Raw genomic sequence first — 28,000 nt, forward strand, 5'->3', positions numbered from 1 at the left:
TTTTTTTAAACAAATGCAAGCTTGTTTTTTCACCACTTAGATTATATCCTTTTTGTGCTTTAACCTCTGAAGGATTTTAGGAGAAGATTGGAAGGTGCTGAACTCAGGACAGCTGAAATCAAATGGTACTCATTTAAGAAGTCTTCTTAATATATGTCTGTCATGCATGTGAATACATTTCAGTGTGAGCAGTGGTTCCCATTGTGGCCGTTTCAGCATAAACAAAGCTGGACATCCTTCATCGAAAGCAGAATGTGTAGAATAGGAATGTTCTGTGGTGATGCCATCCCTTTTTCAGTATGCCCTGCCTTAAACTATGCAATAGGCTACTGACCTGGTGTATTGTTAAAAAGCAATTTTGGTGTATTGTTATTCCTTTGATTCAGAATACAGTGGACACACTAATTTCATGAAGGCTAAAGACTATATCAAGTAAAAACAAATTAACAAAGCCAATAAGAAAACAGGATCTGCTAGCTGAGGTAATTCACAGGAGTCAGTCTAAATAGGTTCCATAGGACTTACATGTGTATAGGATTGCTGCACCCCCTACCCTAACTCACTTTGGATGAACTTTCCCATTCCTTTCATGTAGAGTATGAAACACTCTGAGCAAACCTACTTCTGGTTTACACCTATCCTAGGATTTATGTATGTAGACCTAATTCATTAGCCCTTTAATTTTGCACAGTCCCAAACTTCATAGACAATTTACATATAACAATATTCATTTTTCTACAGCATGGACTAATTGTATTAGTAATTGTGTTTTACAGAGGTGTGATATCTATGGTGAATAGAAACAGGAAGATGAGGAATGCCAAAATAAAATCATCTGCCTTCATCACTAAACTTGCAGTATAACATGACATTAACTATAAAAATATATAAGCCATCAACAGCTATTATAGGTTAATAAATCTTAAGGGAGCTTTGTTTGAAGATTTGGATGGCCTTTGGGGTTTTTTATTACTATGATCTGTTCTATCTTTTTTCCCCCCTGGCCCTTCAGAATCTGATGCATTTGACATTCATGAACCATAAAATCACAGGATTTAATTCTCCTTGGCTCCACAAGATCAGACTGTAGGTGGGGTTCACATTTTTCAGTCTCTAAAGGAAACCTAGCAGGAAAGGAAGAAGACTACCTGTAACTCTTATTATTGATATATTTGTTTGTTACATGGGGAGAGCCTTTGAAATGCATCTCCTGTTATCTGCAATCTGAAGCAATATGGAACAGGAAGGACTATGTCATGCAACTTAATTGTATGCCTAACTCTGCTCTTAGTTGTTTAGAATATGCCATTGTGGTTGTAGTGAGTATTTTGTCAATGGGCAGCTTTTGTATCTGTTTCACAGATTGCCTGGCTTTACACCGGACAGGAGTTTTCAGAGTGCCATCAGTGACTTCTGATTCTCCAGCTGACTTGCGGTTCTGTGTAACAGGTGAGCATTTGTAACTGCACACTCTACATCTAGAATTAGATAGAAATACAATGCATCTAACAGCAGTATTCATTTATTCAACTTATATTCTACATTAAATTAGCCCCAGAGACTCTCTAAGTGGATTGCAAAAATAAAGAACAATTGGACAGTTATCCACTACAGGATAGGTCAGATTTCCAGTCCCCTGAGGCTGTAGACACTCCTGCAACCTTGGAGGAAAATCTGAGGTTGGGCTGTTCCGTCTCCCATGTCCACTCCTAACAGTCATGGAAAGTACCTTAGCAGATATTCCTCTGCATTTTAACAGGCTTGGGTCCACAGGTACATGATTTGGACAGGCTTAAACTTAAACAAATTTCCAGGTACAAATGCCATGTGATACTATTCATGTGTGTAAACAAACTTTCTTATTTTGGAGAAAAAAGGCACAGCTCCTGGTCCAGAATGTGATTCTAGTCCAAATCCAGTTGTCTTCTGAAAATTGTTCCCTCCTGGTTGTGCTTGCCTCCAAAAGTCATTCGTCATAATAAAATGTATGTTTGGAGACACAATAGCTTGGGAAAGGATTACAAACAACAGCAAACCAGCATACTTTTTCCCCAGAGGAGCAATGGACAGATTAATTATGTTGAGCAGCATGAATAATATCAGATATGTTTCAGCTCTAAATCAGCACAGCAACCCTTTAACAAGAAGGCCAGTTCAATTTCACTTTGGCTTGGTTTAACTAAAACAAGAGGGCAGCTACTGCCATTGTTCCCAAATCAATGAATTTTTCATATAACTTTTAGTACATGCATGCTTTCTCTCTCTCAGTTGCTCATTTGTTCTCATTTTTAAACCTTAGGGCAAAAAGAAAAATTATCTCACCTTACTTCAGTTCCTTTTTCTGTATGTATGTTGTTATAAATGACAACAAACAAACAAACAAACATCCATCCTGGATCATGATTGTATCAGTACTATAAGCAACAGCATGACCAATAAAGTAGTATTGAATTTTCAGCCAATCATTCAAAGTGCCAGGTAATTTCAAGATATGAGAGCTTAGGAACCTCGATTTTCATTAGTACCTTCTTTGCAGCTGCACACTTTGCAGTTACAAGATAGTGTGTAATGAAATAAAATGATACATTAGACTGAATTGTAGTTCATCAGCTGGAGAGTTAAATCAGTTGGCACCATTGTCATTTTTGTCATCTTACTTCATGCATCTGATAAAGTAAACTGTAACCCATAAAATATACAATAATATAATACTTTTTAAGGTTTTTGGTGCACAAACTATACTGCTACCCATATGAGAGTTAACAAAATACAGAGAAGGAGAAAGTAAAAAGAGAAAGAGGGGAAGGAAAAAAACAGAAAATAAGCATGTACAGATATACATATGAAAGTGGCGAGTTGAGTGTGAAAGTGGCTGCTGAGTCTAGAAAGTTGGAGGCTAGCATGTTAATCCATTTTAAATTCTTGCTGGTATCAGTAAATCATATTCCGATCTAGCCATGACTAATTTAAATTCAGTTGATTTAAACTGGGCTGTTGCAAGGGTTTGATGCCACCTTGAAGTAACCAGAAGTCTACTTGTGCAGTGGGCCTTCCCTGATTGACCTGCCCTCTGCAGCCTTCTGCATGTGCCTCAGATCTGTTTCAGAGGTTCTTCCATTCTTCGAGAGTAGGTTTGGGGATGCAAAGCGCCAAGAGGAAAGAGAAATCTGTTTCCCTGGTGGTTCCTTTGCACAGGCAGAAACAAGCCTATGTTTGACTAAATAAGGATTCAACTCATTTGTTTTTACTCTTAAAAGTTACAACTGTCTACTTTCTACTTCACTCAGCCTGTTTGATCAGATCCAAACCAATTAGAGGGCCAGTATATTTGTAAAGCACTATGCAGATACTGCAAATAAATAAAGACATTCACAATATATGAAAGAACAAGGAAATAATCTATGCAAAGCATCTTCCTTCATTAACTGGAAGTACCTCTTCTCATTGCTCTCCTAACAAAATTGTCTAGGTGTTTAGAAAGAAGTCCCAAGTGGAACATACATTCTTACCCTTAAGGATCTATCCCTGTTTTTTGTCCTTGAGAACAAATGAGGGCAAAACGGATTCCTTGATCATTATTCTGCCTGTAGTCAGAGATGGAGCACAGTTCCCAGGCTGCTGTGTTAGCGTGCCTGCAGACACAAATTAAAGTGTGCTCTTATTCATCTCTCCTCTCTTTTTCTTACTCTCATTAAGGCTCTTGGGGGGGTGACAGGGATGCGTGAGCATATTATCTTGCTGAGAAGTCTCTAGTGAGCGATGCTGCTGTTCTTGACTTTAATTTTATTCCTCATATATCCTTATGTCATAAAGTGGTTGTTGCAGATTACTCACTGGAGAAGCATTGATGATACTACAAGCAACAACCAAAAAGTGTTGTAACTGCAAATTCATAGCCTGCCAGCCCTGGCATCCAAATTCTGCAGCAGCTGAGAATACTCTGAGAAGAGTTGGGCCTGAAGCCCAGCAAAGTGCCTGGAGGATCAGAGCTTCCTGCCCTGCAGAAATTGTGTTTATGTCTCAGCATTGCTCCAAGATAATATTTTTTCAGGATAGCTTTTAAATGATAGGTTGGTGTTTCTTCAAGCAGATCTCAAGGATCAATGGAAAGTGAATCTTGTGTACAGTGATACAATGTTTTATCAGTCGTCAAATATCTCCATTCCTCATGCAGAACCTGTTACTTCCCTGGAAAACATTGAGCCTGATAAATTCCTTGAACTAAGTGTGAGAATCTTAATGTGAACTCCCTTTGAAACCTTACCAGTTCAATGCGACAAGGGCTGAACTAATGGAGAAGGGACAGGTGTTCATGGCATCCACTGAGTGCACATTTTAAATCTTTTTGCATTGAAGCAAACACCTGAACAGGGCTGTATGTATGGAGGATAGCTGCATTGCCAGGCAGGAAAAATGTCCTTTTCTGTCCTGTGGTACCTTAGTACTCAGTCCTGGTCTCACATGCTAATCCATAGTGATCACAAGAAGAAGCTTTAGCTATGTGGGAGGACAGTACAAGGAAAAGGAACCATGAGATAGCCCAGGATATTTCAGTACCTAAGATAGCAAAACTAACTAGGTCTGTTGAGGACAAAAAATAAATTAATTAATTGACAACTTGCTGCCTTTAAATAAAGTTTTGACATTTTCCACAAGGATATGTTTTCTTGACTGTAGTAAGCATTGCATGGTGGATGCATTTCTTAATATGGTATACTGTTTAAAAATGGTAAAAAGATGCAGTGATTGTTACTCTGTCAGAAATGACCCTGAGAATCGGTCTTAGCCCCACCATTAATATGATCTGTTTATAGTGTACACACTGCTGTCAGATATAGTTCTAAAATGCATTATCCTTAAGGTCTTTGTGTTAACATTCAATCAGTTCATCTTATACATACTGATTACAAGGAAAATGGTGCATTAAATCTATTTTATCAGAGAGTAAAATCTATTTTATCTATTCACCATTTTTGAGATGGTGGAATGAGGTGGAAATAAAACTTGTGCTAAATCTGAATCCAATGGTCCCATCAAAAGACCCTGCAAAGATTAGAATTGGCGTGGTAGGGCTACATTGTTTTTTGTCAGTACTAGTACTCATATAGTACTTAGGGAGAGAATGGAAAAGTAAGTTTAGCAGAAGTCTTATAATAAGATACCTTTTTTCTTCCTCTGCAGAAATACCAAACCAGTGTAGTCCACTACCATGCAATGAAGATGGTTATAAAGAATGCAGAGATGGACAAGCCAAGTTCACATGTATCTGTAAGCCTGGTTGGCAAGGAGAGAAATGTGAAGAAGGTATATGTAGTCTGTTCTATAATAAGTCATACTGATCTGCAGCCATTTTCACTGTACTCATGACAAAAAAGATAGTATTGTACGAGGGTATATGATGTTGCCATTCTGTCATTAAAAAAAAATTGCTGGTGCAAATAATTTCGACAAATCCTGTGTACCCCCTGTTCTGTTCCAGAGTTTTGGGAGACTCTCTGGAGCAGATTTGGTGAGGTTCATGGGAAATTGCAGAGGAGAGAAAGAAGTAGACATTATGTGGGCAGGTATTTGCTTGTGTGGCATTGGATCCACCCCAGAAATAGCTCAATTTTATAGAAGTCTGCATTTCAAATGCAGACTGTAGGTGTTCAGCAAAGGACCAATGCATAGTTAAGGGTTTTTCATATATAGGAACACACATACGCACATATATGTATGCACACACATGTATATATCTTTGTAGATATAAATGAATGTGACGATCCAACAAATATAAATGGAGGATGTAGTCAGACATGTATTAATTTTCCGGGAAGTTATCGCTGTACCTGTGAAGATGGTTATTACATACAGCCAAACAAATTGGACTGCAAAGGTAAGAGAAAAGCCCCAAATAAAAACGTCAATGCCACAGAAAACAAAAAGGCAACCTATATCATCCAATAGGATTGAAAGGTCACACTATGGCAATTGGTCACAGTGCTAAAATCTATAGAGACAAGTCCCAGTATTCCTATCTCATGGTTTAAATGGAATTGCCCATACTGGTGCTACAGCCCCAGGAGTAGCTGTCAACATGTGGAGAAGAGGTAGTGGTTTAGCGCATGCACATCCTGTCCCAATCAGTCCTCTAGCCTTGTTAACAAATGTAGTCTATGCTTGAACAGATGGGTTTGATTCGGAAGCAAAGGGTGGGGGAGGGATGATGCTACACTAATGCCTGCTGAGACCCATGTGCTTGCAAAGCACCATCTGTCTAGTTGCCAGTGAATCATCCACCCCATGCAGTGCTCTGGATGGTGATGACAGTACTTAATTAAAAGGAAATGGGAATACGTACTTCCACTACCAAAAAATAACTGCTTAAACTGATCACATGAGAGAACCTTACCACCTGGGCAATCATATAGCAGATAAATGCATTTTGAAAACATGGAAGGTGAGAGAATTATCCCTTAAAATGTATCCCTTAAAGTTTATATGACTATAAACTGTTTAAAATTAGTAAGCTATCTATATCCTGTTCACTTCCCTGTGGATTTATAGCATATCCTTCCATGTCCACATTTTTTCATATTTCATTCAGAGCTAGCTAGTGCTTCCAGAACTTTCCTGTTACTGCCTGAGATCATTTCTATCCCAGGAACAAATGCTAGGAGTCAGCTGTAACATAAATGAAAAGTAATCCATTCCTTTTTGTGAGAAATTAATACACATTCCATATGTACAGACAGGAACGAATGCATGTTAAACCAGAACATTTGTGGGACAGCACAATGCAGGAATACCCCTGGAAAGTATGAGTGTGAATGTGCAGAAGGCTACACCTATAACTCAACTGCAATGAGATGTGAAGGTAGAATTCTTCAATTTATATATTAGATAGATAAATTCTTAAAAAGCCAATAAGCTTACCTTTCTTGGTGTACTTAGAATTACTTGCAATAGATTTTATATTACGTTATTTAGGGATTTGTTTACCTTTCAGATTATTTCTGTTTTGAATTGCAGATGTAATATCTGTCATATTTTAGTGCACAAATGCTATTTGACATAATGACTGAATCTTGTGATGGAGTATCAATTGAAGCTGTAAGGAAACAGGATTCACTGTAAAAATGCATCAAATCTTGAATCAATAATTTAACAGAATAAGTATCTGAAATATAATTTATTTCTATCCCACCCTTTGTTTGAAAGGCCGAAGCTGCATTTTAGCTTCATAAATCTGTCATGTAGCTAAGGCACAGAAAAATTTCCATATATATGTATGTATTTGTTTGTTTGTTTGTTAAAAGCTTTTCTATCCTGTCTCCTACAGAACGTCTCAGGACGGCTTACAATAAATCTTGGGATGGCTTACACACACACACACACACACATACACACACTTAACACCATGCAAAGGCTGCAATATTCTTCCCAGACTTTAAAAAGGTTTTTTAACCCCCATTGCATGTCAACATGATACCTAGTATTATTGGCATTTGGGGTCATTTTGTTACCCCAAATGAAAGTACCTGAGGCGAGGCAAGGCAAGGAAAATGTTGCATATGAAAGTTTTGTCTGACAGACTCTGCAACTAGAACATGGGCATCCAGAGACATGGCAACAGGAGCAAGAATAAGAGGAGCAGAGGCACCTGACTAGGGCAACAGAACTTCAGGAAAGACAGATTCCAAAACCGGGGTTAAATGGAAAATTCAAATCATAGTCATGGTAGAGGTCAAGGTAAGAACCCAGAAGAATGCACGATGGCAGAACAAGGATGTGGCCAGGAACAAGCCAGGGATCAAGAACCAGAAGGACAAACAGAGCAGCTATCTTGAACAAGATAGCGGGGAAGGAGACATGGCAAGGCAAGATACATGGCAAGACAAGAGAGACAACAGGAACCAGATGCAGCAAGGGTCAGGCAAAATGCAGGAACTGAACCATAGCGTACAGGAAGCCCTGTGTTACTGAGGCAACATGGTGAAGCATCTGATACATGGCCAAGGCAGGCACAACAGCAAGGCAACATGGAAGGGCAGGAAAAACAGCAGGAATCAGGAGCAGGAAAGGCCAAGCAGGATGCAGGCACAGCAACAAAAGGGGACCTGTGCTGCTGAGGTAACACAGTGGGGCAGGAGCAGGAAAATGAGTGCACCAGCAGGGCTTGGGACCAATCCTGCAAATACAGTGGTGGCAGTTGTTCTGGTTCTGGCCACCAGAGCAGCCCAGATCCTGACAAGTTCTGACCTCAGAGGAATTCTACTGCCTTTTCGAGTTCCCCTGCTGGCTGGCCATGGAGATTTCTGCAGTGGCTCTCTTTCCCAAGCTGAAACTCCAGCCTTGTAGTGATAGTGTAAGCTGGTGTGTTGAGGTATGCTGGTGAATTGATTCAACATCTTCTCAGGCTTAATCACATCTCTGTCCACAGAAAACATTTAGACTGGCTTAAGAGCTGCCTAAATACTTCCTCTCATTTCCACCAAATGGAAAATAATACAGAAAGCCCCAATTCCATCTTCCCTCACACCCTGATTATACAAGTCAACATGGCTTATCACAGGCTCTGCTCAGAGAGCATTAGGTTCCTCTATAAGAGTAACAACTAGACCTAGTTTGCCCAACATGCCAGTTATAAACCACCATAGGTTAGTGTGTCATGTGAACCTGGCATCATTTTGTCAGGGTGGTTTAAATTTGGGTTATAAGGTAACCCATCCTGGAATTGATTCTGCTTTGTTTGACTCATGATGGGTTGTCGTGTTGTCCATACCCAGATAATAGTACCCACACTACTAGTGAAGGAGACAAAAGTAGCAGGAGATCATTGTGTTCTTGCCAAGTGATACCAGGGAAATGCCGCTGCTTTCTGCCCCAGACTGTCCAAGTGGCTTTTGGGGCAGCTAACAAAGGCTTTGCCACTTCTTTTTGCCATGCCCATGAGCCATTTTCAACCTGCTGGGGATTCCCCGCTTTAAATAACTTTTCAGAGATTGCAAAAGGTAGTTAAGGCACTTTTTACAATCCCAAGTGGGCAACCATGAGCATTCCCACTCAGGTGCCCCAATGGCCCCTTAAAAGGGGTGCATTTGGTTGCCCATGCTTCTTGAGCCTGTAATATGCTCAAACGTGTGTGCTCTATCCAGGTGTATAGTTTCCCAAAAAGAAACCTTTGAAGCCTACTAAGTCTCACTGAAACAATGGAACGTCCGTTGTGACACCCGACAAAGCACTTACTCCCACAAATGGGACACTTTCTCCTTTTGCATTTGCCTGAGGTGGCAGCATCTTAGTAGCAGGTGCAAAAGTGAGTGAGGGGATCCTTGAAATACATGAGAGCCCCCACAAAAAAGAAAACCTTGTGGAGCCACCCTTAGGGAATGCACCCCTTATCTAGATAAGCAAAGCCTCATGGTTAAATGTGGAATATCTTCCAGTCTACTTGTCAACCATTATTCTTTAGTTTTTTTTCCTGAAAACATGCATCGAAATAAGCTACATTATCACCCCCAAAGCAATATTCCACTGTACCTATTGAACAGCTTTATTTACTTTTACACATTTTACACTACACATTTTACACATTGAAAAATTCAAGTTTTCTGAATCAGAAGCAACCAGCCTAGAGTGCTATACAATCAAACTGTACAGATTTAATGCTATAAGTATTTGTCAGTACATGTTAAGTTTTTATCTCGCCAGTGTGACATTCTAGGAACAGACCGCAACATTTTCTGAGCTATACTCATCTTCTCAGTCAGTAAGTGTCTGTTTAGTTGCAGAAAAGGCAAGTTACTGATGCTGTCTTTCACACAGCCTTTCCCTCGTGCCTCTAAATTATTTATTGTGCTTAGCCAACAAAGCAGAGAGCGTAGCCAGCTTCATTCACTCAGGACAAAATGTGTTTTGCCCTGGTCAGTCCACATTTTCTTTCTGAATGATTGCCTCCTAAGCTCCCTTGGATGTTGGAATTTGGCACGCACGCACACACATTTCTCAGTGTACTTGTATTGAACTGAATTTTTCTCTGATGTGGACATATTTAGTTCATGGTATCAACCATATAATAGGGGCTAGTATAACTTGGAAATACAGTATTTCAAACCAAGAAACTTTGGTTTCTGCACAAATATGATATATTTATTTTATCTATGCAGCTCTATTCCATGAAATTTTTGCTCATGCAAAAACTATCCACAAGGTCACTTTGTTGACAGACCTCATTTATGTTTTCTAGTGGCTTGGAGGTTGATGTGAGTGAAGTGTTCTAGGTTTGGAAAAAAACTCTTTTGGTTAGTGTGATTCAGAAATACAATCCCTGAGTAAATCTGTATCCAGCAGTAAGATTTTATGCTAATATATTTATATGCAGATGCACATTTAGAAAATATTATGATTTGAATAGAAATACAGTATATCACACCATAATATGGAGACTGTAGTATGGAAATTGTCAGTTGATTGACTGTCCAGGTGCTCTTATTTATTTAGGAGAGGTCTATGCCACCCCATTTGCTGAAGCCTCGGGGTGGCTCACAACCATAAATAAACTTCAAAATAGAATAATATAAATTAACAATATAAATTAACAAAATAAATTAAGTCACCCTGGCCAAAGAATAAAATGAATAAATAATATTAACAATTAAAATAACATTTGAATAAAAAGGTCTTCGCCTGGCGCTGAAAAACAAATAACAACGGTGCCAGGCGGACCTCTCTGGGGAGCACATTCCATAGATTGGGCACCACTGCAGAGAAAGTCCTCCTCCGAGTACTCACCCTCCTAATTTCCTTCACGGAGGGTTCCCGGAGAAGGGCCTCCCCCGCAGATCTCAAGGGGCGGCTGGGCATATATGGACGTAAGTGCTCCTTCAGGTAACCAGGACCCAAGCCGTTTAGGGCTTTATAGGTCATCACCAACACCTTGAATTGGGCCCGGACTTCAATGGGAAGCCAGTGAAGCTGACGGAGGACTGGAGTCATGTGAACATAACGCCCAGTCCCCGTCAGCAGCCTGGCAGCTCTGTTTTGAACCAATTGAAGTATCTGGACCGTCTTCAAGGGTAGCCCCACGTAGAGCGCGTTACAGAAGTCAAGTCAGGAAGTCACCAACGCGTGTGTCACTGTCGCCAGGCAGTCGTACTCCAGGTAGGCGTGCAGCTGATTAATCAGCCGAAGCTGAAAGAAAGTGCTCCTCACCACCGCTGTCACCTGAGCTTCCAGTGAAAGCTCTGGGTCGAGGAGCACTCCCAAGCTGCGAACCTTGTCCCTAAGAGGGAGTGCAACCCCATTCAGGACTAGGTTCAATTCACCCTTACCGAAGCCCAATCCGCCAACCAACAGGACCTCCGTCTTGTCTGAATTGAGCTCCAGTTTATTGGCCCTCATCCAGCCCATTACCTTGGCCAGGCACCGGTTCAGCACAGCCACTGCCTCACCTGGATTGGTGGAAAATGAGAGGTAGAGCTGGGTATCATCAGTGTCTGGTGATTCCGCAGCCCACACCTTCTGATGACCTCTCCCAGCGGTTTCATGTAGACGTTAAACAGCAAAGGGGACAAAATGGACCCCTGCGGTACTCCATGGCATAGCTGCCATGGTGCAGAGTCATAGTCCCCCAGCACCACCTTCTGGAATCGACCATTGAGATAGGAGCGGAACCACTGCAAAGCAGTGCCTCCGACCCCTAATCCTGCTAGCCTATCCAGAAGGATACCATGGTGGATGGTATCGAAAGCCGCTGAGAGGTCCAGGAGAACCAACAGGGACGCACTCCCCCTGTCGTCCCTGCACAGGTCATTGTACAGGGCGACCAAGGCAGATTCAGTACCGTACCCGGGTCTGAAGCCGGACTGAAATGGGTCCAGATAATCAGTTTCATCCAAGAGTGCTTGGAGTTGTCCCACCACCACCCACTCCAACACCTTGCCCAGAAACAGGATGTTGGCCACTGGTCTATAATTAGTGGCCATCTCTGGATCCAGTGACGCTTTCTTCAGGACCGCTCGGACTACCTCCTCCTTTAAAGGGGCAGTTACCTGACCCTCCCTCAGAGAAGCGTTAACCACTTCCAAGATGGTTTTCCCATCACTCTTGATGGGAAACTTTCTTCCAATGGTTCTTATCTTTAAAGCAGATTTGGACAGGACTGACCTTTAAATAGAGGTCATTTTCGAAATAGGGGGCAGTTTCTGGCAGGCTTTCAAATAGAGTCCTGGCCTTTGACTTGATCAATCAATGCCTGTTCAAGTCTTCAGTAGAGGTATTCCTGCCTCTATATTTAAAAAGAAGGCTTGAAGTTTGTGGAGATGCTGCTAGGAACCTGTCTTGCATGCATCTTAAATTGTACTGTGCTCCTAGTCTTTCAACACTGCAACCTCATTCCACTTAATTACTCATTTGATGCCCAAGAGTGTAATGATATAACAGTTGGGTTGAGGTGCAAGTGTCAAGCTGCATTTTCCCGTTTCCCTGCAGATGTGGATGAATGTGCTGAAAATACGTGTTCTCAGATATGCATCAATTCTCCAGGAAGCTACGCTTGCTATTGTGATGGCGCAAAAGGCTTCAAACTTTCCAGGGACACGAAAACTTGTGAGGTAAAGTATAGTAATACTGTACTAATTTTGTCATCTTCGTCATCATCAGCAGCAGCAGCAGCAGCCTCAAAAGGGCTCAAACCTGACTTTCTACTGGCCAAATATTTTGTATACTCTGGTACCTAATATTAACATGAGGCTTTGCATTATTGTAATAATGTAATAATTCTCCCACTACAACCTCACTATGATGTATATTACGTGATCAAAGCATTTTAACATACACATTTTGAACTGGAGAAACCAAGAGCCTATACTGGATTTCCATGAAAGCATTTCTCTGTGAATGGCCTCCTTTATACTTGTCTGGCAAGACTGGGCATGTTGAAGTGTATTCAGACAGCTACCACTTAAAACAAGCTTTGACATAGTTCACTGCAATGGGGCTTAAATAGTGCACAGATCAAAGGTTGCTTTTGTGCTTAAGCATACTTATGAGGACCCGGTGAGTTGTAGTTAACTGTGATTTAATGATTAGGCAACATGGGGTGTAATTCCATTCCCTAAAGATAATGGAAGCCACAAGCAGGCCATTTATCCTCCAAGTAAATATTGCCCTAGAGGATTTTGGCTTCAGAGGTTTATTAACTTAATACTACACGCAGTCTCAACTAGTACATGGAAATGAGTTCCAAATCTAAAGCATGAAAGAATTCATTGAAAGAAATGAAGCTTTTCAAAAAGAAAATAGGACCAGCACAGACTAGAGTACAGATACCTGTTATCACAGTTCATATTTTCTGAATTTTTATTTCTTCCTGACATTACTTCTTACAAACCTTTTAAAAAATAGCTACACATGTGTATGTGCAGCAGTCAATTTAGGATACTTGTTTGTGCATCTAATGAATTAGACTCTGTTCCACAAAAACTTATGCCACAATGGATTTGTTCATTCTTCTTTAATTTTCCAAAGATACTTGTACAGATCAAAAACGGAAGGTTCACATTACAGAAATAAATTCCTGTCAAGTTTTATATGTCCACAATGACTATTCCAATGATCTGTGAAACAAGCATTTTCAGCAACATTAATTGCTAATTGTGAACCGTTACATACTACATCAGTCAGCTTGTCTATTTTTTTCTAATCCAGGACATATCAGTTCTCTGTTAAATATGTATGTGTGTGATTTCTTTCAAGATTCTGGCCTACAAAATATTTAAAAAGATTAATACACTGATTAATTATTTCCAAATATTATCTTTCTATGAAATTAAATACAATTAATAATAGACTTAAACCATTAATCAGAAATTGCTGTTGCTGATATGATGTTTTTGTGTCCAGTAGTTTTAAGTTGTCTGACAATCCCATTGCATCTTCAAATAATGTTACTAATACATCTGGAATACATGCTAGAAAGTCTAGCAAGTGTCAAATATCAGTGAAACAATTCGTATTACTGATAGTCCCAACAAAAGCATCCTAGCTTAATGATACTAACTTTGACCTTACACCCTTTCACATCACTATTGATTAATATTTTGCAGGGTATTGATTTTCTAAGTGAAAATTTGATCCTTTCTTATTTTACAATTTTTACAAGATTTATAACTAAGCTAGAGTTTAGCCACCTGATATCTAAATGAAATTTTGTTTGTAAATACATGACTATTCACAAATACTTCACAAAATTAGGCACATTTTTATAGATGTGATTGTTCTTTCAAAATGTTTTTTACCATCCCTTACTATTGATGCTACTGGGGATATTCCAAGATTTTACTTAACTTAGTATTTATCCCAGGTTTTACGGAATCATTGTAGTATCAGATATTCCTTTGTAGGATCAGTCTTTTTCATTAGAGTCCGTAATAATCAATACATAAAGGAAATACTGTACATGAAAATTTAGGAAAGAATCTTACCTTAAATGTAGAAATCCTAGTTGGTCAGGATATCTACAGCCATTGTTTATATTCAATTTAATTTTTCAGCAAGGGTTTAATAATTGATTTCTGAATTTTGCATATCTTTTACTAATTTGGCCCCAAATCTGATTAGCTTGTTAGCTTTTGCCAATTCATAATGGCTTAGTGGAATTGATATTGCATAGGAATGTTAATTGTAATTGAATATGATTTTGCTGATTTAACTTTGTCACAGAGTTATTTGCATGTAGCCACCATGTGAAGTAGGCTCTTTACCATGCAGACATCTTCTGTAGATTCTGGCATCATTATGTGATTATTCCTTGGCTAGTGAGGGGCAGAGAAGCTTCACAGCCTCGAGAAAATCTACCTAAAGACAGAGAAGAGGAGAGCCAGCCAAGTTTTCAGCCCCTGCTAGGAAAAATGAGCCAATTTGCTTCTTGTCTCCTTAATATACTAGATGTAGCACAAAACTCTAGCATTATTGCAGGTTTCTACGTGAGCTGGGGACCCAGCTTTGTTTCTAAGTAAGGAGTCAAGCTCCAGCATTCTAGCCAGCTTGAACTTTTGCAAGATAAACACTTGCAAAATTTGGATGTTTAGGTGTGCATCTCCCCAGTGTGACACCAACACCATCCTATTCTTCAGGAATAAGCTGACAAAGAGAAAAGTGCCCTCACTTGATCATTATAATAAACTGCTTCTTCTCTTACTTCTAGGCTGTACCAACCTGCCTTTCTCTGTATCTTGAAACAAATTATGAATTGCTTTACCTGGCAGAGCAATTTATAGGGATCCCTGTTTTGTATTTAAGGTTTAGATTGCCAGAAGTTACAAGGTAAGTAGATTTCAATATGCATACATATGCAGTACCTGTACTATGTGTGGTTATGTCAATTAGTGCTTGCACATGGTGTTGTGTAGCCAATTATTAATTTTATTTCATTCCGTGACAAAATTCTTAATCTGGAGATCCAGCCTCTGCACTGTTTCATATTTCCCCTCACCACTTTACTCAATCCAGATTTTCTGCAGCTTTTGACTTTCGGACGTATGATAATGAGGGTGTTATTCTGTATGCTGAATCCACTGACAACACAGCATGGTTTTTGCTTGCCCTGCGTGATGGAAAGATTGAAATTCAGTTCAAGAATGAATTTGGAACCAAAGTAACGAGTGGTGGCAAAGCAATTAATGATGGCTTTTGGCACATGGTAAGCCTCCCCCACCCCCCAAAAAATCCCTCAGTAAGTAAGGAATTCAAAATTGAATTCTTTATAAAGGAGGCTACTTTTAAAGTGATTTGATGCCTATGTAATAGTCACATTTGTCACTTTTCTCAAAATGTTTTGATGACTTCCTATTAAAGTGTAGTATCTATGCTCTGGATAGAAACCTCTAAAGGAACTTTGGATCTAGGATTCAAGAAAGTTCTTATACATTCCGACAAAAGTGGGTAGAATTTGCTAGAAGGTAGACACGTGTTATGCAAATTTTGTTTCAGGTATGCCATTTCAGTGCAGGAAAAATCTATTATTCATTCCAATAGAAAGTGATTGGGTGTAATGAATAACTTGATTTGTCAGGTTGACCAAGCAACCATTTGCTAATGGTATATATGCTAATAGTCCTGATCCCATAACTATTCCTGGTCACAGAGCTCTAGATGTTGGTTGCAATGCTTTTACCAAAGTATTCCCCTTTTGTTTGGGGGAAAGCAAATCATCACTAGAAAAGCTGAATCATTTCTGCACAAAGATGGCCCTTGCTGGGACGGGGTGGCTTACCTGAACCTTTACAAACATTTCTGTTAAACATAGATCTCAGTGGAAGAACTGGATCACAGCATCAGTGTGAAAATAGAAAAAGAAGCAGTAATGAACATTAACAGTCCAAGAAACCTTTTTAAGCCATCCAATGGGTTCCTGGAAACAAAGGTGTATATTGCAGGACTACCTCGCAAAGTGGACAACATTCTCATTAAACCGGTAATATTTCCAGTGTTGAATGTGATATGTCAAATTACTGTTTCCCCTCAATAGTTAATGCACGTGTTCTTCTTTCCTCCCAGCCTCTTACAAAAATCACTTCAGGCCACTGTTTCTGTGATGCAATGAGGTTTTTCATGATATACTTTGGGGGACAGGGAGGCAGTAAGAAATTATTCCTTCTGATATGTTTTCAAATGTATAGCAGCCTGGTTCACATGCTACAGTGGGTTGTCAGCAGGGATGCACTATGCAGAGGGCTTTTGCCCACCAGAGTTCTTTCCCATGCTTGACCCTTGCTGGTAGGCCAGCCAAGATCAAGTCCATGCATACTCTGGACCATTAGTGGGCCCTTCTTTGTGCAAGGTACACAAAGCCTGCTAGTCACGTGTGCAGTAGCAGAACTCTGCTTGTGTAGCAAGTGCCCTAGTAGCAGGCAACACGTACACACGCCAGCCTCGCAGAATTGCTTGGACTTGCTTTCTGATGGATGCCCACATGAATGCCCAGCGCATGGCAGGCAGAAAGAAAGTGGCCAGAGTCTAGGGAGCTGAGCCAAGGAAATCTGATGGATTCCCACCCCAGAGCAGGTTGATTCTTCATGCATTGCTAGTGGACACTCTGGATTGTTGGAGAAAGGGTTGTCATTGTCTCTAAATCACAAAGTAATTTGTTTTGTCTGTTGTTGGTTATTATTTATGAAGAATCCACCCTGAGAAACCTGACTTTTTGTTGGCTTGTTTTCAAGATGTGATGTCCAGACATGGCAGAGCATCTTCTTTATAGGTTGTTGGGAATGGCTAGAGGAGTTCCCAGCAAGAAAAGCAAAACCTCCCACCAGTCTTCACAATCTTTCTAGTTCTTCTGCCATCTTCTCTCCTCTTTTGTCAGTGTCTCCAGCCCCATGCTCTTAAAAATGAAGAAGAAAGATACTGGGGAGTATACCAAATTGTTTTGCTCCCCTTTTTCTGGACATGTGCAAGGGTACACATTAAAAAATCTGCTACTGTGAATGGGTATATTTTTGCCAACACCCCTCACTGTGCTGCTTTGAAATTTGTGTGTTTTTACTGCTAACCATTCACAACTCTGTAGCTCATGAGTATATCAGACAGCTTACAATGGATGCCATTGAGGAAAGCAACAAGCATGCAGTGGGAGAGAGGGAGCTGAAAGTGGCCAGCAGCTGCAAGAACAGGGCTTCTGGGTAGCTGTAATTACTTCAGGATTAGGTGATGCAGTCACCTAGCAAAGGAAGTGCCAAAGTGAAGGATGAAATTGACAAGAATGTAAGAGGGAAGTAACATCAGTAAGCTGTGCTAAATTGCATAAAGACACTTGTGCAATAGTAGGCAGATATTTGTGATTTTTTTAAGCTTTCAAACACATCACTTTGTTCATAAGTGCTTGGAAAAATTCTTTCTTTCTTGCAATCTCCTGTCAGCAGGGTGGGCAGAGATTTTCTTGGAAAGTGCCAAAGTGAGGTTGCAAGGACACTGACCAGGGCATTGACAAGTGGCATCCTGAGCTAAAGAGCAGATAGGCAGTATTGTACACTTGCACAAGACTCTGAAAAAAGTAGCTTGCAACTGCATTCACAAGTTCATCAGAGCTCAGAAAATACCTTTTGATGATTTGATGCAGAAGTAGGGAATGAGGAGATGAAGGGTTCTGCTCAAAGGCACATTGTGTGTCATGCAAATTTTGCTCCAAAAGATTGGCTATTATATAGAAAGTAACAATTTTTGTTCTCTTAGAAAGAAGATCTGCTATGGAAAGTGATGCGTGCAGAGACACGTCCTTTGTACTTCTTAACACATTGGAGAACTTGCAGGCATGGTGAACAGGCAGAGAAGATCAGCAAGAATCTGACATAACAGTAAAAATCATCAAAAAGTTTGATTTTTACTGTTTATGAGATTATATTATTGCATTCTTGAAAATATCATTCTTGAAAGCATGGAACATGCAAGGATTATCTCCTGAATTATGTGCCTCTAAACATCTTCACTCTATAAGCAATTCTTTTTAGAGCTTCTTTAAACTGAAACTAAAACAAAAAGGTCATCCACTCGAGGAAAGGGCTGAAAAAACTGAACATTTGACTTTTGGTCCATGATGGGCTGACTATGCATGGATCAGCTTTTGGTATGCCAACACAAAAGAAACATTGGTGGAAGCTGCTTGTTGCATGTTAGCTTTACATTTGAAGAATCCATAGAGTGCCACACCAGCCTTTCATGTGCAGTATTGTCATGATCGCCATCTGTGGCCACAATTGAATCTATGGTGGTGTGCAAATATTGCATGTGTAGAAATTGGTGCACACTGTAAATGTGACCCCTGCCCGTTAGAGTCATTTAGCCCTGCCTCTTTCAGATAAGGCAGAGTCTAATATTCTGTAGTACTTTAGGAGAGTTATATGTTAATTGGCTTAGCAGAAAATTGGAATCATAAGCAGGTGAACTGCAGCTTGCTGTTTGGTTAACAAAACAATGTCTTTCAAACAAAAGCAGAAAGCAGATCTCAGCATACCGGCGCAGGGACATGCAGTTCTATTGCTAGATAATTTGCTGTGCACACACTGTATGATCTAACACTTCTGCACCCCTTACCTCAGGGATTGTATTGTAAAACATTCATTTGCATTCATCTTTGCTTCCCATAGGCAGCTGGTTGTGTCTGTGGGAACAGAATGCTAGGCTAGAGAAAACTTTGATCTGATCCTACATGGCTCTTTTTCTTTTCTTATATATAAGGATGTCTGCACATTTTCAAGGAAAACAACAGTGCTTGAATCGGTGCTTCAGCCATCCCTTTGTTATCTGCAAACACACAAACTGTATGACATTTAACAATCTTTGTAAGAGTTTTAAATCACAAGATACGATGTCTGAGTTAGGGAGAGCTGTGAGCCTGCATTGAGAGCCTGTGTCATTTAGCAGCTAAAAGTGAGTTGAAGGAAGTTCTAGGTTCAAGTGTTGGCTCAGTCATGAACTCACTACTTGGGTTTAAACCAGCCAGCAGCTTCAGCACCCCATCTATAAAATAGGGAAAATAACCACTCCCCTGCAGTCGAAATCCCTCTTCTGATGCTGGCATTTGCTTGAAGAGTAGCAGCATTCCTTCTAGTATGAAGAGAAATTTCTTCAGAGAAGGGATTTTTCTTAGGATTTCAGCAGGAGGAGAAGTAATTAATTTTCTTCTGTATGCATGCTTCATTATTCAACACACTCACAGCAGTTGATGCAATATGCATTTTTGAAAACCTGCAAAGAGGCATTTAACATTATGTCTGGGTTTCCTCCTAATGTGCTTTCCTTTTTTGAGAGAAGAAAATGGTGTTTGGCTTGCACTTCTCTCTCTTTCTCCCTGCCTTCTTCCCCCACTACTTCTGTAATCTGCATCCTATGTCTCACATTGGAACCTATTGCAACACTTGGTGTCTAGAAGTAAGGTGTTACGTGTAGTAACTTGTTCAGCTCTGGCAATGTTCCTGGAACATTGTAGGATACCAGTGTCTACTGCAACTTCTTCTACAGATTAACCCCCGACTGGATGGGTGTATTCGTGCCTGGAACTTGTTGAATCAGGGAAATTCTGGTGTAAATGATATAATTCAACAGAAAAGAAGCAAACACTGCTTAATACGTGTTGGAAAGGGATCTTACTATCCTGGTACTGGAGTGGCAAGATTTGGTATAAACTACAGTAAGTAAAGCCCCCCCCCCCCCGCTTTTCTCTGACACTATTTGGATGTTGCACTGATTATTAAATATAAGCAGTGATTTTTTTGGTAAAACAAAAGGTGTCGGAACTCACGTCGCCGGCAGAAAGCGTGCGACCACACACACCAATCCCAAGCCGAGAGCAGCAGCGCCCTCACTACCTCACTTTCAGATAGCGGACACAAAAGCAGCCCGCAGGCACTATATTAATGATGTTTGCTGCTGATCTGCTACGATTCAAAATCACTTCGTAAAATCCATTGGAAAAAACGGTACTGGAATGCCGTTCCGGTGCGTTCTATGACAAAAAAAGCCCTGAATATAAGGTTTGGGAAGCAGTGTAGGAAGAGACATTGTTATTCACTTCCAATGTCAGTAATAATCCCTGTAATCAATCGAAATTGTTTACATCCAAATGGTGGAAAGCAAGCTTGATCCAGTACCAAAGTTCTCTAATAAGGACAAGTGTCCCGAGGCAAGCTTATTCCCAGGCTCAGCCCCTTTTCCTTGTATGACATTGTAAAACTCTAGAGCACACCTGGCTGTTGCTCAGCTGTGCCACTAAATATGGTCTTCCCATAGTAAGTGATTCCTTTCTAGGCTGTCACATCCATGACACTTGCCATGTGGATCAGCACAATCACTTTCTTATATAAATGACACTGTGACCACTAGGCACATTCCCAGTTGAGTCTAAATATGTTCATTTCCTTACTATTTTAGGAGCATCATGCCACTTTTTTCTTAATGCCAAGGTAGAATATGAAAAAGAGTCAAATGCATTAATATATTGTGGTAAACCCAACATTCATTTGTTTATTAAAAAATCAGTTGCCATTTTATCCCTGCAGTTTCGCACAAAAATATATAACATCACCTATGAAATAGAACCAAGCAAAATATAAATTGGCCTTGAACATTTATTATTATTATTATTATTATTATTATTATTATTAAGACATTTGTATGCCACCCCATTCGCCGAAGCCTCGGGGAGGCTTACAACACATAAATAAAAATTAATATATATATATTAGAATAATAATAATAATTTAAATATATATACACACACACACACACAATATAATACAATATACAATATAAAATAAGCCGTCCTGGCCAGATAAAATTCAATAGTATTAACATTTAAAATGCTGCTTAAATAAAAAGGTCTTCGCCTGGCGCAAAAAAACAAATAATGATGGCGCCAGGCGGACCTCTCTGGGGAGCGCATTCCATAACTTGGGTGCCACCACTGAGAAAGCCCTCCTCCGAGTAACCACCCTCCTAATTTCTTTCACGGAGGGCTCCTGGAGAAGGACCTCTCCCGCCGATCTCAGGGGGCGGCTGGGCATATATGGATGCAAGCGCTCCTTCAGGTAAGCGCTTGCATTTATGGAGATAAGAACTTAAAATCTCCTTGTATGCACTTGATCTGATGTGGCATAGAATGTGGCCACAGCAGGACAAGTGTGAAGCAGCAATCCCTCAGATTTACAGGGCCTACATTATTGCCATGATCTGACTCTGTCCAGATTATGTGTTGCAAACCTTTTTTGTGTTCTAAGGATCAACCGCTCCTACTTTACCGTGAGCATTGCAATCATGCAATTTGGACAATAATCAAATAGAAGTATTTCTGAGTGCTTAACAGATGCTTTCTCTGAACTTATATCTGACAAAGTTCCTGGGCTTGTTGGGTGGCTTGTAACTCCCATGAAAGGACTTTTATGGAACTGCCAGTATTGAGTTAAAGTTTCAAGTTTTAAAAAAGAGGTTCTTTGGAGGTTTGCTAACTTACTCTTTTCTCCTGCTTTTTAATTTGTTTAAAATAAAACAGATAACAGCTTTACCAATGCAGAAGACTGGTTAATAAATGTGACCATGACCATCCGTCCATCTACAGGCACTGGTGTAATGTTTGCATTGGTTTCTCGTGAAACAGTGCCGCTTGCTTTGTCTATAGCAGACTCCAACTCATCAGACTTTCAGGTAGGCTTCTGCTCCGACTGCATGTGCATCTGCATAGTGAACAGATCTAGTCAGATACGGAGCAGCACCCTTGTATGAATGAGCAACAATTTGTTGTGAAAAGTATGACTATCACTTGATGTCCCTCACTTTTGCCTAAATGAGGAAATTTTAAAAGGTCCCCCACTCCTACAGAGGGGGAAAGGAGCCAAAAGGAAGTGACCTGACCATGACAAGGGAGCTAATGTTAATTCCCTGATTTGCCGTTCACCATCCTCCTGCCCAGTCAAGAAAACCACATGAAGGGTGTGTCCTTTTACATGTGTTGAGCCAATAACATGTTGCAACAGCCACAGGGTTGTCCTAGCAGCTATAAAGTCCTACACCGCCCCAGATAAAGCAGCCTCAGCATAGAAGTTAAGATCTCCCCAAACCAAATACAAAAGCAAAACAATGCAATAAAAGGAACATTAACCAACAAGAATATTGCACACCCTACTATATGGTGTGGACCATGGTTGGGTCAGACTTCAGGAAAAGCCTGTGTGAAGCAGTGGGTCTTGAGAAAACATCTAAAAGGTAGAACTATGGAAACCCATCTAGTGATGGCAAGGTTTTCCAGAGGGTGGGTGCTGCAATGCTAAACTCTCTATTGCAGGTGCTTCTGTGGCAGTGAAATGAAATGAACTCCCCCCCCTTTTTTTTTTTTTTGCACCTGGATTGAAGGAAATCATTGTTTCTATTGAGAATGTCACTGTTGCCCGCTTGGAGTCAGAGGATTTGTGTACCTCAAAAACAGTGCAACTGGGACTCAGAGTCACTAGACACCTGCTTGAACTTACATCTGAATCACATTCTGAGATTACCTACTTTGGCGAGCAGCTCTCTGTCCTTGATCGAGCAATGAACGGAACTGTTGATACCTACATAGGAGGGCTTCCTGGTAAATATTGTTTTCTTTCATGAATTCAGTTCAAATAATGGCAAAGTTCATTCATCCATATTTTTTCTTTCCTGCAGCCATGTTGGTCTTTTCTTTTAAAGTTATTTTATTTTATAGTGTTGCAATAATCATTAAATTATATTAGCCTAACACTAATAGAAGCAGAGTTTTTCTGAAATATCCATTTTCCAATGTGACCCTGGGAACCTCTATTCCCTCCTCTCCTACTCATGTCTCTTCTCCCCCCACCCCCCCTTCTTGTGATCTTAGGCAGCTTTAGTTTGTAGTATACCTAAAGTGTCCTCTGCTGGTATGTCTGAAGAATTGCACAGGCAATTCAGATAACTGCTGCTTTTTGCAAACAGTTATTTCTCCTTTGTTAATTGAATGTTGTATAAAGAAGACAAGGCATTTTTATACAATTCTACCCAAACTACTACCTGATGTTATAATTTCATGCAATGCTTTGAAAATAGGAAAGTGCCTAAAAATCACACCAGAAATTCAGAACTGTTAAAATTCTCTTTTCTTTCACAGGGCAAAGCATATTAGGCAGTGTGATGGTTATTCAGTGCAACTAAGCTTGTGTGCTTGGATTAGCTTCAATCAGAATCAGCCCTGTGGTCCTTCAGTATTGTGGTGTGATGACTCAGCACTTTGTATGAGTTTAGCTCTCTTTGCTGCCAAACACTGAGTTGCCCTCTTTGGGTGTTACCCCTTGCATGATTAACACCCACCCTCACTGCTGTATATTAATGGCTCCAGGTCTATCCCAGTGTATGTGTTGCGGCAGAGGCCAGGGAGCCCTGCTCTACGTGTATGGACTGCCCCTATACTGTAAAAGCTTGATCTGAAATGCTTCAGCATCAGAGGCAGAGTCTATGTATGCAGAGCAGGTTCCTTTCTTCAAACCTCTCCTCCATTCCACAGGAGGAGTGTGGGCAGCTGGAACCAGTGGGTATATCTCTAGCCTTGCAGACAAGCAAAGGGAAAACATGGCATTCCTAAAAAGGAATATCTTTGTCAAGGATATCTTTGTCAAGAGATGCATTCCCAGGCATTCCTGCTCTTCAGGTGGTCCTCCATCACTGACCATAAAAAAGGCATCCTAATGTGGCAAAGACGCATTTGGCCCTTAGCCCCTTTGATGTCTTTGGGTGTGGATGTGAGATGCATTTGAGTCCTCAAAGACCAGGAAATTATTACTTATTAGTATTACATGGTATTTATATCCATCCTTATTTTTCCTTGCAAGGAACCCAAGGCAGCTCACATAGTCTTTCACTCCATTTTACCCTCACAACTACCCTGGGAGGTAGGTTAGACTGAGAACCTGCAACTGGTCCAAAAGTCACCCAGGGAACTTTAGTGACTGGGAACTGGAACATGGTTCTCCGGGTCTCCAGTCCAACACTCTGACCACCACACTGGGTTGATTAGCATGCACAGAGATAATCCAAGTGCATTAGTCAAAATAACAATAATAGAAATGTGCCCACTGAGAAAAATGGATCTGGGGAAAGTTATCCAGGGATGAGTCATTCTTTTCCCCTGAACTAGCACCATACAGAAGTTGTTGTTAGGCAGTGTAACTGTGAGATGTATTCAGAAAAGAAATATGGGGAACTCTGAATAAAAAGAGCGGGACTCTAGAACAGAAAGAAGCATAACTTTTTGCATTAGACCTCTACATATGAAATGGTTTTACAGGTTTTTTATGGCAAAATGAAAAAGAACAATATCCATAATGAGGATGAAGAGTGATGAAAAAGTTGTGATTTCCAGAAAGTGTAAGGACATTCCTAACTGAAATTGTATCTTCTATTTTATTGAGGGAATTTTGCTTAGCCAGAATGTGTGATCTTCCCACCTCTTTCTTTCTTTTGCTTTGTTATACATGCCCATTTACCTGCACATATATAATTATTACCTGTAATTCAGTAGTTATTATGTATGCTAGAAAAATGCTATTAAAAAGACATGAATCCAATATGCCAGAATAAACACTGATATCCTTTATGTTTTATGCAGAAGTTCCAGTTGAGGCCACCCCAGTAACAGTTTTTTACAATGGTTGCATGGAAGTGAAAATCAATGATAGGCAGCTGGATCTGGATGAAGCAATCTACAAAAAGAATGACATTAGATCACATTCATGCCCGTTGCTTATAGAGGAAATGCCACGGCCTCAAGCCATTTCTCACCCTTCCCTTCATTAATCTCATATGAAAGTCCAGATTGTTTGCACAAGATGGGTAAAGACAAACTGAACTGTAAAGGTCTGATTTTCTAATGATCTGTTTTGAGAACAAATAATTTGCATCCTTTTCCAATATAAAGGGACCGTATCAAAATTAATATTCTGTCAAAATAGTGTCATTTATAACATTTCAAGATTTTTAGTTGCATAATTTACTTGTCAACATTTATGCAGTTCATATTTTGTATTTTACTTACTTTGGAGAATAAAACAAAAAACCATATGTCTGCACACAGCTTGACATCTTGATTCTAATGTATTGTGGCAGCAAGAAAAGGCACTGAATAGATATTTCATTTTTCTAACAAACAATATTCCACCAATATCCTATGAACTCTTATATAAGCAATCATTCACAGAAAATCTTGCAACAATGTTTCAAGAAGTGATGGTCACAGCTAGATAATGGTAACACAAACATTTAGGAACAAAGCACCAGTGAGACAATAAACTGTATTATTTTTTAACTGTTTTTTTCACAAAGAAAACTTATTAGTAGCAGCAGCCACAGTATACTTTCTGATCTCCAGTACATTCAAAAATAAAGTAGGCCAATATTTTATGTATATAACCTGCTGAATCAAGCAGATCACCTTCTATTGCATATTTCACAATGATACACATACAGTAAAATATGATGAAAGGATTGTATCTGACTTGACGGGCTGATTGTAAGTCTATATATTTGTTATGCACTCTCCACAAAGGATCCCTACATTATACTAGGCAGAATTATGTGTTTGTGAATTAGCATGGTATCATTCATTATTGCAGACCACAAATATGGTCTCTGTGGCATCCCATTCATATTTCCTCACAACATAAAGTACATTTCTTTTGATTAAATGAGTTTGTTCAACCCATTCGTAAAGATTTCGTTGTGGCTTGGAACCAATGCTTTGTTTTCAGACATTAATAAAGTATAGCTTGAAAAGAACTTGAAAACTATAAGATGATACTGCCACTTAAAGAAATGTGGTTTCCAGTAGAATTCAATGTCATTCTTTACTATGTAATTAAATTGATCTGAGGCACACTTAAGTAGCACTAGAGAACTCAACAGATTTCCAGATCAATTGTTCTGACACAGAACTTCATATTTCTGATGCTTCAAATAGCACTTGCTGATATGGAAACATGGCCAGGACCTCTGCTTTAACCAAAACCTTGTTTTGACACCTGATACTACCAACACATGATTAGATGCAAGTTTCAACTTCCAAGTGAGGATGTCTGAGGTCATGCTACTAAATATAAGTTAAACCTCAAGCCAGCTAACATCTTGAACCTAAAGCACAGGCAAGTAGACATTAATGGGACTTAAGTCTTTCATAACAGTGTGATTCTGAGGAGCCAAATAAGCTTCTTCTACCTTACTCAAGTAACAGCATGAATAAGATGGTAGGCTTGTGTAAGAAGCATGTGAACATACATGGTTTTGATGCATTTTTCTGTGTAAGAGCTTGCCATGCTAGAATATTTAGGGGTGCAATCCTCTGCAAGTTTAGACAAGGGAAAAAACAACACCCAGCACAGTAGGGTGGGGTGTGCTGAGAGTTGTATGCCTTTTTTCTGCCTAAATTTGGACAGAATTCCACAAGAAATGATGTGACTGTTTGGGAAATGATGCCAAAGGAGCACAGAACAGTTCTAGTTGACTGGATACATAGCTAGCTGTATGCATCTGTTCACTGTTCCTTACTACCACTGTTTCACAGAGGTGTTATCTGTCTTAGCATATAATAAGGATGCAGAGTGTTAATGTGTGCCATGAGCAGATTAGATTTTGTTCCTTTTCATTTTTAAAGCACTCCTGTCTAAGAAAGCAAAGTGTAGCGAGGAATACTTAAATAGAAACATACTAAATGACATCTACCAAACTTCCTCCTCCTTTAAGCAGTCATATTCATAATAGTAACAGTTAGACGATGCATTGAACAGTTTAGATTTTTTCTGAATAAAGTTGATATAAGCAGATGTATTTTCAAGAAATTTACCAAATATTTTTGAGTTCTATTTTGTGTCTTGTATGAATATTGCAATGGGTTGAGGTTCTAATGTACAATACTGGGTTGGATTTTACAAAGTGTAAATGCTGCTCTGTTTAACAAAATAAAGGAGATCTACCATTCTCTTTCCACTTGTGTATATTGTTAACAATAAAATGTAGGCCATCTGAATATATGGCTCTTTACAAAGAAAGAACTGGTCCTGGGTTAGGGTGTAGTTGCATTTGAGAAACAAAGAGTGTGCTTGCTGTGCAATACCATATCTTCCATTTTCCATTTAATATGTTCCAATCTGATTTTTACTATGATTTACCACAATGTTGTGAAACAACAGCATGGAGATGCCTCTTCTTTCTGTTTATATCTGAGTTGCTTTAGACTCAGGTGCCTAAACCCAGGTGCCTAAAAACCCAGCCATAGAAGACAAGATCTACTAACTCAAAATATCCAATCACTAATAGAGTTTGCTCCCTCACCCCTTTAAATTCATCTCTGAAGTCAGTGTCTATTGAGATAGATGGCTTGGTCGAGCATCCTTTCTGGGCCAAGCACCCTTTCTTGATTTCCAGGCCTCAGTCTATTACAGTGAGCAAGGATGGCCTGAAAAAGCATGCTATCCGAAGCAAAACCAAG

At 39.8% G+C, this 28,000-nt stretch overlaps 1 protein-coding gene across 1 annotated transcript; it reads left to right on the forward strand.

Moving 5' to 3' along the window:
• Nucleotides 1-14: 14 nt before the first annotated feature.
• PROS1 (protein S) lies at nt 15-27,492 on the forward strand. The gene is made up of 12 exons (XM_044442084.1): nt 15-1,449; nt 5,182-5,304; nt 5,744-5,875; nt 6,731-6,856; nt 12,472-12,593; nt 15,188-15,306; nt 15,493-15,682; nt 16,289-16,456; nt 19,999-20,167; nt 22,025-22,176; nt 22,882-23,098; nt 25,130-27,492. Exons 1-12 carry the CDS (start codon nt 1,257-1,259, stop codon nt 25,315-25,317), a joined length of 1,899 nt encoding a protein of 632 aa, XP_044298019.1. The 5' UTR covers nt 15-1,256; the 3' UTR covers nt 25,318-27,492.
• Nucleotides 27,493-28,000: the final 508 nt, after the last annotated feature.

Source organism: Varanus komodoensis, unplaced genomic scaffold (genome assembly GCF_004798865.1).
Source record: "Varanus komodoensis strain SLA01 unplaced genomic scaffold, ASM479886v1 scaffold4, whole genome shotgun sequence".
NCBI classification, from domain to species: domain Eukaryota; kingdom Metazoa; phylum Chordata; class Lepidosauria; order Squamata; family Varanidae; genus Varanus; species Varanus komodoensis.